At 39.4% G+C, this 18,804-nt stretch overlaps 1 protein-coding gene across 2 annotated transcripts in view; it reads right to left on the reverse strand.

The window, feature by feature from the left end:
• LOC106068521 (polypeptide N-acetylgalactosaminyltransferase 5-like) overlaps window positions 1-18,804 on the reverse strand; it is a 53,740-nt gene that overhangs the window by 2,489 nt on the left and 32,447 nt on the right. The window contains exons 9-14 of one of the 2 annotated variants that reach the window (XM_056037405.1): window positions 18,018-18,135; window positions 17,545-17,730; window positions 12,068-12,202; window positions 11,851-11,958; window positions 11,079-11,204; window positions 973-2,263 (exon numbers count right to left, since the gene is read on the reverse strand). In XM_056037405.1, coding sequence (XP_055893380.1) covers window positions 2,126-2,263; window positions 11,079-11,204; window positions 11,851-11,958; window positions 12,068-12,202; window positions 17,545-17,730; window positions 18,018-18,135 — 811 coding nt within the window. In that variant the 3' untranslated portion in view covers window positions 973-2,125. Of the gene's footprint in view, window positions 1-972; window positions 2,264-11,078; window positions 11,205-11,850; window positions 11,959-12,067; window positions 12,203-17,544; window positions 17,731-18,017; window positions 18,136-18,804 lie in introns of those variants that run through there. The other variant, XM_056037412.1, reaches the window with a different exon arrangement.

Here is an 18,804-nt window from a genome sequence, read left to right on the forward strand (position 1 = left end):
TTTTCGATTGATCAAAAACTATTTTAAAATGTCTATCCCACAGAACAATTTGTCTTCACTTGTTGTTTTTTCCTGTGAGAAACAAAGTCTTAGAAATAGACTGACCGGTTACTGCCTTTTCTACTTAGAAAGCCAGAAAAATGTTAGTAAATAAATGTTAGATTTCCGTCAGACGTAATGACATAATTATAAAAAAAAAAGCTACACTACTTGTATTGGAATGTCTTTTGATAAATGTACAAATTCATTCAGATAACTCTATTGTTTTGTCACAAACTACTTTTTATTGGGAGAAAGGAGGGGGGCACCAAGTTATTAGACAACCTGGGCTCACGGATACCTTGCTACGCTACTGCCCAGGGGACCCCAATGACCCGTACAGAAATGTATAGTAGGCCTACTACAAATAAAAAACAAACTAGAATTGTATTAAGGGAGTGTTTATTGAAATTATAACTTGGATGAGGTTGATGAGATTTTCTGACTTTATAGAATAGTAAGTAATAGACACATTTAACAGTAGTGAGGGGCGAGTTGGTTATTATTAAAATTATCCGATCGGATGAACTGACTTTTAGCGAAATAATTTTAATTTTATACAATTTTCATCTTTCTGCGGACCCTCTACGCTTGTTTCGTGGATCCGTGGACTACAATTTTAAAAACCATTGTTCTATAGAAATGATGAATGACCTAAAAAGTTATTCACAGTTTATCCCAGCAATCTTCTTTGTTTAAATTTCCATGTTTAAAATCCCGTTGAGTTTCATTAGACAATGGACTAAAGTAAGAGAGAAAAGAAAGAGCGATATGAACCAAATGTGGTAACGATATAATGGAACCTAAAGGAAAACTTTTTTAAAAAGTTAAAAAAAAAAATTAAAAGACTATCAGGAGAAAGAAATTAATAAATAATTTAGTTTATTCTCCATATAAAACAAAATAAATTAATAACGACGAATTTATTAACTAATTGCTTAATTGAATGATTCTACACTACTGAAAAGTGCTCACAAATTATACGGATTTGCCAAAAAGCTAGGTATTTATGGACTGTCTCCATGTACGAACATGCCCACGTCTAGCAAGCTTTGATTGAGAGAAACTAGTTGTCTCCCTGAGTCAGTCACTGAAATAATTAGTTTTCTCTGACATAAAAAAATAAATTAAATAAATCTGACTGTCGTTGAAAACAGTTAAAAAAATTTTTTTTTTAAAAGATGGAAAGACCTTCTCACTTAACAAAAACCTTTAGAAAAACATCCGGAGGACTTGTTATACAATTCTATGGGAAGACTTGAGGTTATACAAATATAACAGAGGACTTGTGGTTAAATTATAGGCCTACAATTACAACGGAAGACTTGTGGTTATACAATTATATTAGAAGACTTGCGGTTATACAATTAAACCAGAGGACTTGTGGTTAAGTTATAGGCCTACAATTATAACGGAAGACCTGTGGTTATACAATTATGCATATGCTGTATTGCAAATATAGGCGCCACAATTCACAAATAAAAGCGTCATTGAAAATCTTCATCATCTAGTCATATTGAAATTGACAATTTAATTGTAGACGTTTTATTGACAATCAACATAGAACTTTTCTTTACATCTTTTTTTTTCTTCCCATTCACACACACACACACACATTTAAGATTTGTCATCCATCTCTCTCGCTCTTTATTTCCTTCTCTCTCACTTACAAAGTCAAGTTTCGAATCCATCTCTTTCACACACACACACAGAGAAACATACGTTAACAGTTCTTCCCTATGAGTAAACATACCTACACATGCAGATGTCAACATATACACATGCAAATGTAAACATATACCCATGCAGATGTCAACATATACCTATGCAGATGTAGACATATACACACATAAATGTCGACACCATTTTAGCTGATATGTTGATACAACATATACATTAGTTATTCTTTATCATGTGACCAATAGGATAATGTGGAACGTAGGGTTATGTTAGTAAAATTTGTAGCCACTCGAATCATTATTTTAAATGGCCGATTTCAATTTGAAGACATTTTAAGTTGGTAATAAACAGACTACGCTCGAAAACTGATATCGTATAAGGATGCTGACAAATGTGAGGATTTTGTTCAAAGAATGACAGATTTCCTTGGCCACAACCATTTCAAATGTCCATCGTGATCATTGCAAGTTGACATCCCCACTGTCCAGGTGTTGGTGGACATGGTCATGCATTGATTAGTTCCTAAAGCCACCAATGTATTTGCCTGAAACAAATTGCCATTGTAAAATTAGCTGTGATAAATGCATTAATTGTGCAGCTTCTGTAACTTATTCTAACTCAAAATGTGAATATATATGTTACCGACTAACTTCGAAATCCGGCATTATGCCTATATAATGCTACATATGTTGAGGCTCGCCAAAGGAGGTCACGTTTTTATAATACTATTTTTAGAAGTCACACCTTTGCAGCGATGAGTTGCGAGCATATCGCTTTCTTGCGTTCAGAGTTACAGAATTACATAATTAAACAAGATTACAAAGAGAGTTTGTGTTACACAAACTCAGAGGCTGCCCCCGTCGAAGTCGGATCCCTGTCGGATCTGCATATTCGTAAATAATATTCAAGAGGTGATTTAATTTTGATGTAAAATGTTTTACACGTTTCGGATGTTCCTTCAGAGTTGAAGATAATTACTTCCTAGTCCAAACCTCCCGCAGGACGACGGGGGATGGGAGCGGGCAGGGTTTGAACCCTGGGCCATCCATAAATCTGAACGACAGTCCAGCGCGCAAACCGCACGACCAGGCAGCCATCCGATGGTCAAAAGTAATAATGTTTCAAAGATTCATTTGCCGTAAATTTAAATTTAATAAAAAAAATAGTAGATTAGTTTTAGTATATTAAAACATTACAATATTGATCAAAACGTTTGGAAATGAAAATCTACACTTTTTTTTTACACTTTAAGTTTAGAAATTGAAATTCTACATCTTAATCTAATCTATTTTAGTCTAAACAAGATCTAGAAATTCTAGATCTAGACTCTAAAATAATTTTAATTAGAATATAAATCCAGATCTAGATATACTGTAATAAAAATCTAGATCTAGTTTAAAAAATCTAGATTAGATCTAAATCAAGATATCATTCCTTTTTTAAACGCGAGTCACATAACGAGGCTTAATAAACATTACTATACCGAGTTCTTTTTTCATTTCATTTGAAGAATTAATTCCATATAACGTCAGAGGGAAAAAAAACACTACGTCACACGGCCTAGCTAGACTAAAAATCGCCTTCATCTATAAGAGCCATTTATCGAGTGTTCATAGACTTTGGTGCACCGAGTGCGTTCTTTAAGCATTTCATTTAAAGAATTCATTCCATATGACGTCAAAGGAAAAAAAAACACTACGTCACACGGGCTAGCTAGAATAAAAATCGCCTTCATCATTACGAGCCTTTTATCGAGTGTTCATAGACATTGGTGCACCGAGTGCGTTCTTTTAGCATTTCATTTAAAGAATTCATTCCATATGACGTCAAAGGAAAAAAAAACACTACGTCACAAGGCCTAGCTAGAATAAAAATCACCTTTATCAACACGAGCCATTTCTCGAGTGTTCATAGACATTGGTGCACCGAGTGCGTTCTTTTAGCATTTCATTTAAAGAATTCATTCCATGTGACGTCAAAGGAAAAAAAAAACACTACGTCACACGGCTTAGTTAGACTAAAATATGTTTTCATTAATACAAGCAATTTTTTCGAGGGTTAATAGACATTGGTGCACCGAGTGCGTTCTTTTAACATTACATTTAAAGAGTCCATTCATATGACGTCAAAGAAAAAAAATTCCATTACCTCACAATAGGCTAGTACCGGTACCATAAAAAAAAATGTCTTTATTTACACGAGATATTTAACGAGGGTTCATAGACATTGGTGCACTGAGTTCTAATAGATATTATTTAAAAAGGATCAAAGCCACATTGTTTTTGCGTTTTGTCTGTCAGTCGGTCTGTCCGTTATCTTGATATAAAAAAAAACAACTAAAAGTTATTAAAAATTGATTAACCTTTATTTTACGTTTCAAAACATCGCAATAATTTTTAGGTATGAACACAATTGAAAAGTTTATATAATAGATTGTTCCGGATGTTTGTATAAATAGTAAAAGAAAAAGAGATAAATGTAATACCGTTAATTAAATTTTTTGGATGGTCTCGTATAAAAATTAGATGTACTACAGCCACGTGGAGAGATTTTCATACCTTACTTTGGTGTTTGGATTCTGTTTTCCTTAAAAATCGGAACATAATATTAACGATAATTAGATTTTTTAATGTCTTAGGTAGAAAGTTAAATGTACTGTAAGAGAGTAGTGAGTTAAAATATTTTTCATAAAAATCCGTAAAAACATTATTTCGTAAATGAGAAGATTATTTGTTTATTAATTAGAAGAGGGAGTTCAAACAATTATTTGGCGTTAGTAGATTTTTAAATAAATTCGGAAATTTCTGGCGACGATTTGTAAGAAACAAAATCCGGAACTTTCTTTATCGATTACAAAACTTCTATGTTATGTTTTACAAGAAAATTAAATGTCTAAAAAGTAATTTTCAGTAATCAATTCTAGTAAATTACTTTTTTTAAAAGCCTTATGCGATTTCAAACAATCATTAGGCATAATTCATGTTTTATAAAACAATATCCGGAACATTTTTACACTTAATGAAATATAAGTCAGTATAGAGATTATGATTTAGCATTAATATGCTATTTACATAAAAAACGGAACAACATATTATTGATAATGTGTTTTTGCAACGTTTAAGCATGGAAATTGAATGTAATATAAGTTAGAAGAGCAAACAAACATTTGTTGGCGTTGATTAGTTTTGCACAAAAAAATCCGGAACAATCAATTTTAGATACTTAAAACTATTGAGATGTTATGGGAGGAACATTAAAGGGTAAATCAGATTTTCAATAGCTTTTAGAGTTCTAGTTTTTTAAATCTAATCGTGACGGACAGACCGACCAACAGACAAAACGCACAAAAATAAGCTTCTTTTATTCGGATGGGGGCACTAAACAAAAAATAAATAAAATCTGATTTTTAAAAAAAGTTTAAGGAATTGGTTTAGCACCTGATCATGTTGCGACGTTACGCTACTGCACGAAAATCGCTGCATAAAAAGTCCTTTAAAAAAATGTGCGTGATATTTACATACAAAGTGCATTATTAGCCTTTATAAACAAACAGAAATGTTTTCTTTTAATTTTAGCAGCTAGTTGACCAGAAAAAACGTCTTTAACTATTATTTGTATTTGTTGTAAACATTTCCTGTACATTTTAAAAATATATTTGACTTAGTGATACTGAAAATACACAAAAGTTGTCCATCTTTGTTAGCATATTGTAACATTGCCTCCCTTACATTTACGTAATTGTTTTAGAATTGGTGTATTTTTATGAAAAAATCGCTTGCATAATTAATTTTATAAATTAAACGGTTTGCTTTTAGAAAACCAAAAGTAGCCGTTGCACCTAAACTTTTCAAGCCGGATTTAATGATGAAATAATATTTTTCATATCTCTTCTAGTTTTCGAGATCTGAGTGTGACAGACGGACAGACGGACATTTTGCACAAACCTAATAGCGGCTTTTTCCCCTTACGGGGGCCGCTAAAAAGAATTGCGCTGGCAATAAGTGTAAGTAACATCAGAAACCACTAAGCGTAAGCGATCGCACAATTTACGTTCCCCAATTAACTTTAGGGATACTAGGGTTGGTGTCACCCGGTGTGGTTAGCTCTGCGTGTCAACCCTTTTTTTTTTCTCCATGAACGCCCCCCTCCCGAAATGCAATAAAAACTTTCGTTGGATTAGATGCCAACATTGATGGAAAGTGTCATACAAGTTTTAAATGGTTGTCCAGTTTATTTTAACGTTTTGTTGTTAATGTTATTTATCATTAGTAAAATTCTAGGAAAATTTACTATTTCTAGAAACAGCCGTAACATCAATTGAATATGTTTTCTTTCTCAGATACTAATGCCTTTATGCTTGCCAAAACTGTTTTACATTAGACCAGTGTTTCTCAATCTTTTACTAGTGACACTCACCTAGATCGCAAAATAGTTTTTTCCCCCTTATTCAGCTGGAGGACCTGTGTGATCACACATAAATAAAAGGCTTCCAAGAGGCTGGCAAGCGTTAAAGAAATAGTTCGAACGAAGAGAGTTACAAGAGTGGACTGGATGAGAACGCTCGACATGGGCTCAGTGCGCTCTTCAATGGATAACAGTCGCAGACGTCTCTAGCGTACTTGGATTCTGGGACAAGTCAGAAAAGGGCACCGAGGATGAGGACACATGAAGAAACCAGATGCGTGGTGGCAGCTTATGGGAGAAGAACAGACCATCCTAGCCCAGTTTACTGTTCGTTATTGCTAAAATAGGTGCGTACTTTGGGTGATTCAGAGAGAATCATGAGACTGTATACTAATTTATCACAGAATGTCTTGCATGATAGAACTATGGTAGAGAGAAGATTGTGACATGTTCAGATTCAGGCGTCTCCTTTTATGTGGACAGGTAGAGCTTAAACACTGTAGCCGCTTCCTTTCAAGTGCTATAAAACACTGTAGCCGCTTCCTTTCAAGTGCTATAAAACACTGTAGCCGCTTCCTTTCAAGTGCTATAAAACACTGTAGCCGCTTCCTTTCAAGTGCTATAAAACATTGTAGCCGCTTCCTTTCAAGTGCTATAAAACACTGTTGCCGCTTCCTTTCAAGTGCTATAAAACACTGTAGCCGCTTCCTTTCAAGTGCTATAAAACACTGTAGCCGCTTCCTTTTAAGTGCTATAAAACACTGTAGCCGCTTCCTTTCAAGTGCTATAAAACACTGTTGCCGCTTCCTTTCAAGTGCTATAAAACACTGTAGCCGCTTCCTTTCAAGTGCTATAAAACACTGTAGCCGATTCCTTTCAAGTGCTATAAAACACTGTAGCCGCTTCCTTTCAAGTGCTATAAAACACTGTAGCCGCTTCCTTTCAAGTGCTATAAAACAATGTAGCCGCTTCCTTTCAAGTGCTATAAAACACTGTAGCCGCTTCCTTTCAAGTGCTATAAAACACTGTAGCCGCTTCCTTTCAAGTGCTATAAAACATTGTAGCCGCTTCCTTTCAAGTGCTATAAAACACTGTAGCCGCTTCCTTTCAAGTGCTATAAAACACTGTAGCCGCTTCCTTTCAAGTGCTATAAAACACTGTAGCCGCTTCCTTTTAAGTGCTATAAAACACTGTAGCCGCTTCCTTTCAAGTGCTATAAAACACTGTTGCCGCTTCCTTTCAAGTGCTATAAAACACTGTAGCCGCTTCCTTTCAAGTGCTATAAAACACTGTAGCCGATTCCTTTCAAGTGCTATAAAACACTGTAGCCGCTTCCTTTCAAGTGCTATAAAACACTGTAGCCGCTTCCTTTCAAGTGCTATAAAACAATGTAGCCGCTTCCTTTCAAGTGCTATAAAACACTGTAGCCGCTTCCTTTCAAGTGCTATAAAACACTGTAGCCGCTTCCTTTCAAGTGCTCTAAAGGAAAAGTCGCTCGTCGAGAAAAAATTTTCTGATAAGGGGAGCACCGAAAGCTCTAGTAGAGGGGTTTAGAGCTAAGCTCCGGGCCCAAAACTTTTTCCTTCATTTCTGAGCTTCAGAAACTCATTCAAGTAGGCCCTACACTATTTCTCCTAGTAAGAAGATTGCAACTAAAAATTAAATAAAGAGAAGGCGTGGAACTGACGTGTGGGAGACATTCAAGGCAATAGGGTTTGTAGGTTTGTAGGTTTGTAGGTTTGTAATGAGCTTGAACTTCATACTTGCAGTGGGAAACATTCAAGGCAATAGAGTTTGTAGGTTTGTAATGAGCTTGAACTTCATACTTGCAGTGGGAGTTCATTTCTACGTAAAAAGGTATTCCAATAGAGAATCTTTTGCAATGTCTTCTCAAAGAACCTTTTGAATCAATTTTTTTTTTTTTACTTTGAACATAAAACATCACATTAATGTCATAATTTAATATTTAAAAGTTGTAAAAAAATTTTTTTTTTACTTGATTAACACTTACATATGAAATAACTACACTGCAAATACATCCGTTATGTTCTACTACCTAAACACAGTCGCTCTCCTCTTTCCCCAATTAATTTTAGGGATACAAAAAATGCATGTACAGAAAATATATTGAAATATATTGAGTTCTTGATCAGTATTAATGGTACATAGTGTCTGGTGTCTAGCTACAGTTACCTATATGTTTTAAGTTGCTTGATTTTGAAAAAGTGCATGCTTTTTTCCGCACCCCACCAGTGACGTCACTGCCCTAAGGACAAAGCTGCCTAGTCAACTCCCATGGGTATCCACTATAGTCCTAGACAGCTGCCTAGTCAACTCCCATGGGTATCCACTATAGTCCTAGACAGCTGCCTAGTCAACTCCCATGGGTATCCACTAGAGTCCTAGACAGCTGCCTAGTCAACTCCCATGGGTATCCACTATAGTCCTAGACAGCTGCCTAGTCAACTCCCATGGGTATCCACTATAGTCCTAGACAGCTGCCTAGTCAACTCCCATGGGTATCCACTAGAGTCCTAGACAGCTGCCTAGTCCACTCCCATGGGTATCCACTATAGTCCTAGACAGCTGCCTAGTCAACTCCCATGGGTATCCACTATAGACCTAGACAGCTGCCTAGTCCACTCCCATGGGTATCCACTATAGACCTAGACAGCTGCCTAGTCCACTCCCATGGGTATCCACTAGAGTCCTAGACAGCTGCCTAGTCAACTCCCATGGGTATCCACTATAGACCTAGACAGCTGCCTAGTCAACTCCCATGGGTATCCACTAGAGTCCTAGACAGCTGCCTAGTCAACTCCCATGGGTATCCACTAGAGTCCTAGACAGCTGCCTAGTCCACTCCCATGGGTATCCACTATAGACCTAGACAGCTGCCTAGTCAACTCCCATGGGTATCCACTAGAGTCCTAGACAGCTGCCTAGTCAACTCCCATGGGTATCCACTATAGTCCTAGACAGCTGCCTAGTCAACTCCCATGGGTATCCACTATAGTCCTAGACAGCTGCCTAGTCAACTCCCATGGGTATCCACTAGAGTCCTAGACAGCTGCCTAGTCCACTCCCATGGGTATCCACTATAGTCCTAGACAGCTGCCTAGTCAACTCCCATGGGTATCCACTAGAGTCCTAGACAGCTGCCTAGTCCACTCCCATGGGTATCCACTATAGACCTAGACAGCTGCCTAGTCTACTCCCATGGGTATCCACTATAGACCTAGACAGCTGCCTAGTCAACTCCCATGGGTATCCACTATAGACCTAGACAGCTGCCTAGTCAACTCCCATGGGTATCCACTAGAGTCCTAGACAGCTGCCTAGTCCACTCCCATGGGTATCCACTATAGTCCTAGACAGCTGCCTAGTCCACTCCCATGGGTATCCACTATAGACCTAGACAGCTGCCTAGTCCACTCCCATGGGTATCCACTAGAGTCCTAGACAGCTGCCTAGTCAACTCCCATGGGTATCCACTATAGTCCTAGACAGCTGCCTAGTCCACTCCCATGGGTATCCACTATAGACCTAGACAGCTGCCTAGTCCACTCCCATGGGTATCCACTAGAGGCCTAGACGGCCACAGTGAACCATTTTCAGCGTCGGTAGGTCCATGGAACTGGTAGATCTAAGCCTGTGATGCCCAAAATACGGCCCGCGGGCCACATCCGGACCGCGACGTGGCTCCATCCGGCCCGCCGAAACGTTGGTAAAAAGTGTAGAAAATCCCCTCTCATAAAAAAAAAGTTTGAAAAAAATATCTTTCTCTAGGTTAGGGTATATGGATTGGTACCGATAATAATCCAACATATTTTTTAAAAATAAAGATAGAGTGGTCCTCTTATAGTAAACAAACATCGTAAATAAATGAATCGACATTTGTTTGGTTTCAGACGCGATTGCTAGATTTCACCTAGAAAGGAAGATTGGTGAGAATATTGACCAAATAAAACCATTTTCCGACGGCGAATGCATAAAAATGTGTTTGCTAGCAGAGATGGAAGAACTGTGTTCTGAAAAGAAGAATCCTGTTGATGTTGTCAACCTTTTTCCTGACAATACAAGGCGAGATAATAATAATAATAATAATAATAATAGAATATGCATCCTCTGTTTGGGAACCCTCAACTCAAGAAAACATTAAGAAACTAGAATAGACACAAAATAGAGCAAAGAGATTTATAACAAACGAATATTCACATTTGACTAGAGTAACACCTTTAGTAAAATCACTAAATAGCCTTCAGGTATTGTTGACTTCGTCCTGTGCATCAAAGATTAGCGGAGGAACCGCACCAGTGACACCAACGTGACCAACCCAGCAACGCCTCAACTAGGTTAACTTACTCAACGTGACCAACCCAGTAACGCTTCAACTACATTTACTTCCTCAACGTGACCAACCCAGTAACGCTTCAACTACATTTACTTACTCAACGTGACCAACCCAGTAACGCTTCAACTACATTTACTTCCTCAACGTGACCAACCCAGTAACGCTTCAACTACATTTACTTCCTCAACGTGACCAACCCAGTAACGCCTCAATTAGATTTACTTCCTCAACGTGACCAACCCAGTAACGCCTCAACTACATTTACTTCCTCAACGTGACCAACCCAGTAACGCCTCAATTAGATTTACTTCCACAACGTGACCAACCCAGCAACGCCTCAACTAGATTTACTTCCTCAACGTGACCAACCCAGTAACGCCTCAACTAGATTTACTCCCTCAACGTGACCAACACAGTAACGCCTCAACTACATTTACTTCCTCAACGTGACCAACCCAGTAACGCCTCAACTACATTTACTTTCTCAATGTAACCAACCCTGCAACGCCTCAACTAGATTTACTTCCTCAACGCGAACAGCACAGCAACGCCTTAACTAGATTTAACTTCTATCTTTGTAAATGTTACTACAGCGACGTACCTGTGTGTAGCCCCACTGTGAGTTGGAGTGCCTACACCATCCCATTACTACCTTATTGCTAGCTTGGTCATACACAAGACAGCCGTCGTCACGCCGAATTTGTCTTTCTTTGCTCAGGAAGAAATGCTGCCAAATGCAATACACAAACGACAATAACTAATCAAAGAGATTAATATACTGTGCATATTTACTAAGCGTAAACTTTTAAATTATGATATAAATCAGCAGAACAGAACTAATTCTAAAAGTTGGGGCACTTGTTTAATCTTAAAGGTATCCCCCCCCCCCCCCCCAAGAAAAAAAAGAAATCTGAGTAAATAAAAAGTGCCACCCCCTTTTTTTTCAGTGAAGATCTGAAAAGGGAGGGTAAGGAAGGGGTGGTAACTTGTCTTATAGTTTCTAATTAATATATATATATATATATTCATGCCAAGTTTTATTATGATCTGTCAAACGGTTTTGATTGCTATAAATAACATACTTACGAAAAGCTCCTTACTATTGTCTTATCCCCTTGAAATATTAGATCTAGCACACTACTGCTACTACAACAAAAGGTGGTGCCAATAGGTAAACGATTGGCCCTCCTGTTTCGTTTGTTAATAGTTAATTGATTAAAAATATAATACGCCTACATCGGTTTAGTAGTACAGTACTGGTACTACTGTACTAGCTGTTTGGAGCTACAATTCAACAACCGAAAACAACAACACCCCTCTCCAAACTCATTTCAAACAAGAACATGTTAGTAGCCTCCATTTTGTGTCTTCACCTGTTTGGGATCTCGACTGTTACACTTGACAATGGATGGAATCTTGTTGATGCTCTGCCAGTGTACATCCATGGAAATACACAGTGTTTGATCCATCTCGCTGGAGATCTGTGTCAATAAATGTTTACCTTGAATCAACACTACACAATGAGTTGAGTTCAAAATAAGGCAGAACTAACAATGGCTTAAGAAAGACAACTACAAAAAGAGCTCTGACCTTTCCTGTTGCTGTGGTGTTGACTGGTATATATAGGTCAGGGTAGACGTGTTTCACGTACCAATCAAAGGACTTACATTGCAACTTTGCTCTCAGCGACTTCCTGGCACTTATATCTCCAATGTCAACACCGGTCTATATAAAAACACAATTAAAAAAAAAACAAATAGCTAAATTGTCCACTCATGAAAGATTGTATTTCTCATGTGGCTTAGATCGCTAATTACAATAGTTTCCATCCTTATTTAAATTCGAAATATATAAATTATATTTGCTAGCAAAAGAAAAAAAATATATATATGGGACTCTTGTAATATTTCATACAGTAGTTAAAGGGAAGTAAATGTGGCTAAAGGTCTGCTTTTATTCATTTATTAATGGAGATGTTCATGTATGGAGGCCAGGGCCATCCTAACAATTGCGGGGCCCCTATGCAAAACGGATTGCGCGGGGCCTAGTCTGGGTAGGGACAAGCATAGTCTAATGTAAACAATAAGATTTGTATTAGAAAATACATTCGTCTTTGCAATACATTTTTTTTTAATGAAAGCTGACTATGCCGTTTTTTTTTTAATGGTGAGTAGGATTGGTACCCCAAAATGACAATTTTTCAAGAAATGATTATGTTTTCAGGGGATTTTTTTATTTCAGGAGATTTCCAGAATGTTTTTGGTATATTTTGCAATGACAAGAGATTTCCACTAGCCTCTGGATAATCAGAAAGCCGCGTAAAACCTGTTATTGTATATAAGTTATAATGTTTTAAATGTAATAATTTACACCTAGAATTAGCGCGGGGCCTATGAAAGTGTGGGGCCCACTGCGATCGCATAGGTTGCAGTGGCATAAGTCCGGCCCTGATGGAGGGGGATCTATGAAAAGCTTTTTGGTGTATTCAGTTTACAGAATAGACAATGTATTTGAACAAAAAATCATAAGATAAATTGTATACACTTTTCAGCACAGTAAAATCACAGTTCTATCCTTGTAGTTCAAAGTAATTACCAAGCTTTTATCAAATCCCTCCATCTGTCTGGTCAAATAGGTTTCTAGTTAATTCTCCCATTTTCGGATCAAGTTGAAGTTTTGCACAATAATTCATTGTCGATGACAGCAATCCAAAACAACAACACAACAAAACAATTAGTTAATCAATTTGTCGTAATTATTAATATTGCTTTATAAGGATGATATAATCTAGTGTGGTGCACCAACGGTTCAACAGACTAAGACAGTGTTTCCCAAACTTTTTCCTTAACGGAACACTTCGCACATTCTGAGTATTTAGCAGAACACTTATTTTTAAGGAAGGTCATTTCACATGGTGACCTGCTAGTTAATTATTCCAGCAGTTCGTGGAACACCTAGACAGGCCTCGCGAACACAAGAGTTCCGTAGAACACCTAGACAGGCCTCGCGAACACAAGAGTTCCGTAGAACACCTAGACAGGCCTCGCGAACACAAGAGTTCCGTAGAACGCCTAGACAGGCCTCGCGAACACAAGAGTTCCTTGGAACACCTAGACAGGCCTCGCGAACACAAGAGTTCCGTAGAACGCCTAGACAGGCCTCGCGAACACAAGAGTTCCGTAGAACGCATAGACAGGCCTCGCGAACACAAGAGTTCCGTAGAACACCTAGACAGGCCTCGCGAACACAAGAGTTCCTTGGAACACCTAGACAGGCCTCGCGAACACAAGAGTTCCGTAGAACACCTAGACAGGCCTCGCGAACACAAGAGTTCCGTAGAACGCCTAGACAGGCCTCGCGAACACAAGAGTTCCGTAGAACGCCTAGACAGGCCTCGCGAACACAAGAGTTCCGTAGAACACCTAGACAGGCCTCGCGAACACAAGAGTTCCTTGGAACACCTAGACAGGCCTCGCGAACACAAGAGTTCCGTGGAACACCTAGACAGGCCTCGCGAACACAAGAGTTCCGTGGAACACCTAGACAGGCCTCGCGAACACAAGAGTTCCGTGGAACACCTAGACAGGCCTCGCGAACACAAGAGTTCCGTGGAACACCTAGACAGGCCTCGTGAACACAAGAGTTCCGTAGAACGCCTAGACAGGCCTCGCGAACACAAGAGTTCCGTAGAACGCCTAGACAGGCCTCGCGAACACAAGAGTTCCGTAGAACGCCTAGACAGGCCTCGCGAACACAAGAGTTCCGTAGAACGCCTAGACAGGCCTCGCGAACACAAGAGTTCCTTGGAACACCTAGACAGGCCTCGCGAACACAAGAGTTCCGTAGAACGCCTAGACAGGCCTCGCGAACACAAGAGTTCCGTAGAACGCCTAGACAGGCCTCGCGAACACAAGAGTTCCGTAGAACACCTAGACAGGCCTCGCGAACACAAGAGTTCCTTGGAACACCTAGACAGGCCTCGCGAACACAAGAGTTCCGTGGAACACCTAGACAGGCCTCGCGAACACAAGAAGTCCGTGGAACACCTAGACAGGCCTCGCGAACACAAGAGTTCCGTGGAACACCTAGACAGGCCTCGCGAACACAAGAGTTCCGTAGAACGCCTAGACAGGCCTCGCGAACACAAGAGTTCCGTAGAACACCTAGACAGGCCTCGCGAACACAAGAGTTCCGTAGAACGCCTAGACAGGCCTCGCGAACACAAGAGTTCCGTGGAACGCCTAGACAGGCCTCACAAACACAAGAGTTCCGTAGAACGCCTAGACAGGCCTCGCGAACACAAGAGTTCCGTAGAACGCCTAGACAGGCCTCGCGAACACAAGAGTTCCGTGGAACACCTAGACAGGCCTCGCGAACACAAGAGTTCCTTGGAACACCTAGACAGGCCTCGCGAACACAAGAGTTCCTTGGAACACCTAGACAGGCCTCGCGAACACAAGAGTTCCTTGGAACACCTAGACAGGCCTCGCGAACACAAGAGTTCCTTGGAACACCTAGACAGACCTCGCGAACACAAGAGTTCCTTGGAACACCTAGACAGGCCTCGCGAACACAAGAGTTCCTTGGAACACCTAGACAGGCCTCGCGAACACAAGAGTTCCTTGGAACACCTAGACAGGCCTCGCGAACACAAGAGTTCCTTGGAACATCTAGACAGGCCTCGCGAACACAAGAGTTCCTTGGAACACCTAGACAGGCCTCGCGAACACAAGAGTTCCTTGGAACACCTAGACAGGCCTCGCGAACACAAGAGTTCCTTGGAACACCTAGACAGGCCTCGCGAACACAAGAGTTCCTTGGAACACCTAGACAGGCCTCGCGAACACAAGAGTTCCTTGGAACACCTAGACAGGCCTCGCGAACACAAGAGTTCCTTGGAACACCTAGACAGGCCTCGCGAACACAAGAGTTCCGTAGAACACCTAGACAGGCCTCGCGAACACAAGAGTTCCTTGGAACACCTAGACAGGCCTCGCGAACACAAGAGTTCCTTGGAACACCTAGACAGGCCTCGCGAACACAAGAGTTCCGTAGAAAACCTAGACAGGCCTCGCGAACACAAGAGTTCCGTAGAACACCTAGACAGGCCTCGCGAACACAAGAGTTCCGTAGAACACCTAGACAGGCCTCGCGAACACAAGAGTTCCGTAGAACACTTAGACAGGCCTCGCGAACACAAGAGTTCCGTAGAACACCTAGACAGGCCTAGCGAACACAAGAGTTCCGTAGAACACCTAGACAGGCCTCGCGAACACAAGAGTTCCGTAGAACACTTAGACAGGCCTCGCGAACACAAGAGTTCCGTAGAACACCTAGACAGGCCTCGCGAACACAAGGGTTCCGTAGAACACCTAGACAGGCCTCGCGAACACAAGAGTTCCGTAGAACGCCTAGACAGGCCTCGCGAACACAAGAGTTCCGTGGAACACCTATACAGGCCTCGCGAACACAAGAGTTCCGTGGAACACCTAGACAGGCCTCGCGAACACAAGAGTTCCGTGGAACACCTAGACAGGCCTCGCGAACACAAGAGTTCCGTGGAACACCTAGACAGGCCTCGCGAACACTAGGGTTTCGTGGAACACCTAGACAGGCCTCGCCTCCGTGGAACACAGTTTGGGAAACACTGGACTAAGGGATAGGTGAAGGTGAATGGACACTATACTAAGAGGAGATAAGCCTGCAAATACTGAGAGATATGGCAGAGATTTAACAGTGCTCTCCATTTTTTTAAAGGTATTTTTTGTTTACATTTAACTTGTTTTTATTATTTATTTGTCCAAATCTTCTTTTCATTTTCTTATGTTTTTTCTTTAGGTCACATTATGTCACCTCCACATTGCTTCCAATCGCCCTCTCTCTTCTTCTCTCTTACTGAATTGTATTGCTTAAGAGAACATCAACAGGATATTAACAAGAAAAACATAAACAAACAAAATACAAAGATAAAAAAAAAAAAATTATCTAAAGGGGAAGAACTCCGTCCTTAAAACAACATATTTACCAATCAATAATGTACAAGTTATTTCCTTTATTCTTTCTGAAACAAAATATTAATTACCAACAATTTATTGACTAATTAAGTATTTTTGTTTATTGATTCATGTTTTGTTAAATGAAGTTTGCAGGACATGAGCTACGCTACAAATAGTGCAATGACATGGAGCCAATACGAGGAAAGCGCAAACAGGGACGTCCTCGTATAACTTGGTGCCACACTTTCATGGAGGACCTCAGAACAGTGGACACCAGGTGGGAAGAGGCTTCAGACATTGCCAGTGACAGATCTTTGTGGAGACAGCCTGCCGCCCAATGCGCTGAACGACGCGGGAGGATCTAAGTCAAAGTAAGTAACTCATGTTTTGTTAGGTACAATTATTAATTGTTTAGAGTTTAGAGGATCAATTTGATCGAAGAAGGTTTGAGGGAGATAAAGTGTTAACAATTATTTAAGGGGACTAAACCCAACAAATTTAGTCATATCTGTGAATACTGAAGTATTTGTTTCCATTGTTGCTATTAAACAAAATAATTAATAACCAGTAATTTATTGTCTAATTGGTTACTTTTTTTATTGTCTAATTGGTTACTTTTTAAAAAGTTTTGATTCATGTTTTGTCAATGTCAATGAATAATTGTGGCAAGTTTCAGCTTGATCCGAGATTGGGTGTGGGAAAAATAAAGTATACAAACCAGAGTGAGCAGATAAAAGCTTTGTAAAAATCAATCAAAACAAAGAGATTACTGTGGTTAGTTTCACATTCGAAAATCCCAAAAGTGTTTTTTTCTCTAGACTGTTTTTTTTTTGTTTGAGCAATTTTTTTTCGGAGGAGAGGGAGGGCTTTGCGCTTTTTTCCGTGGAAATGTGGCCATATGTAGCGGTGCTTCAGCCAAGACACTATTTGTATTTATAAAAAGAAACGCCAAATTTAACTTTGAGCGTTTGTAAATGCGCAACACTAATTAGGTCGTAATGGATTTTTTTTTTGGGCTTAAAATCGTATAAACTAAAAAGTAATTGGTTTTAATCTATGCGCTAAACTCACTTGTAGATTTGAAATTCTGTCGTAATAAACTTCCTTATACTCATCCAGCCAGACTTCTGCTACTCGAAGACAATTTCGAATTAAAGTATCTTTCTGCGTGCCCCAGCTGTAAGGAAAAGCTGGACGATAGAGATGACCAACATGGGAGCAAGGGATAGCCTCCAAACTGCCACCACACATCCAGCTCTAGGACAGACAAAAACAACAACATAAATAACAGCTGCGTTCATAGAAAGTTTTCTTTTAGACAGCCTGCCAAGAGCCTATACATCGCTTGCAGACATGTACTTTTAACCAAAGTTTCTTACAAGTTTCATTACATTGTTAAAAAGTTTTTATATTTTATTACAGCGTTTATACATTTAGAAAAATCCTGTGCAAAGAATTAACGTTTAGATTTGATTTAAAACATTAAAAAAGTTGAGGTAAACAATACGATAAAAAAAAATTAAAGAAAATCGAACGAAAAGCACCTTGAATGACAACTCTAAATTTTCACATCCCCAGATATCAAGGTCAGGGTCATATCTGCCGAGTCTGTTGAAGTTGTCTTTCGTAATAGCAAAACAACAACCCAAGTGTGTAGGTGTCCTGAGAAAATAGAATGTGTAAGAAACAAATATACACATTTGATTAGAGAAGCATCAGTAGTGAAATCACTCAACTCAGGAGAGAAGAATACAAAATAGAGTAGTTATAATGCATAAAATACTAAACCATAGCTTATAAATAGATTAAAAAAACAAACTAAGAAAATACTAAGAACGACACAAAGGCAGAGGCACATGTTTTTTTCCATATGCTAAGACAAATTCGTACAAGTGCTCCTTCTTCCCTAGCGCCATTAGAGAATGGAATGGGTAGCCAGAAACAGCCAGGAAAACCAGCGACTTAGCAGAGTTTAAGTTATTGATTAACATACATGACTAGATTGGCACATGAAATGCGAAGGACGTAATTATCTTCTTTTTTTTTAAGTAACGTCTATAATCTAGAAGATGAGAGAAATATGTGCAGTTGACAGAATTAATAAAAAAAAAATAGGAATATTTAGATCAGTGTCAGATTTTTTTTTAAAGTATGGAATGCTCTTCAGATAATCGTGGCCAAGTACAGTTAACTTTTTTTTCAACAAAGCTTATATAAACTTACTCCGTTTGTCTGGGTGGATTCCTGTACACGTTTTTTCTCCCACTTCCCATTCTCGGATAAAGTTGAAACTTCGCACAATTATTCATCGTAAATGACAACACATGAATA

Source organism: Biomphalaria glabrata, chromosome 1 (assembly GCF_947242115.1).
Source record: "Biomphalaria glabrata chromosome 1, xgBioGlab47.1, whole genome shotgun sequence".
Taxonomy (NCBI): Eukaryota; Metazoa; Mollusca; class Gastropoda; family Planorbidae; genus Biomphalaria; species Biomphalaria glabrata.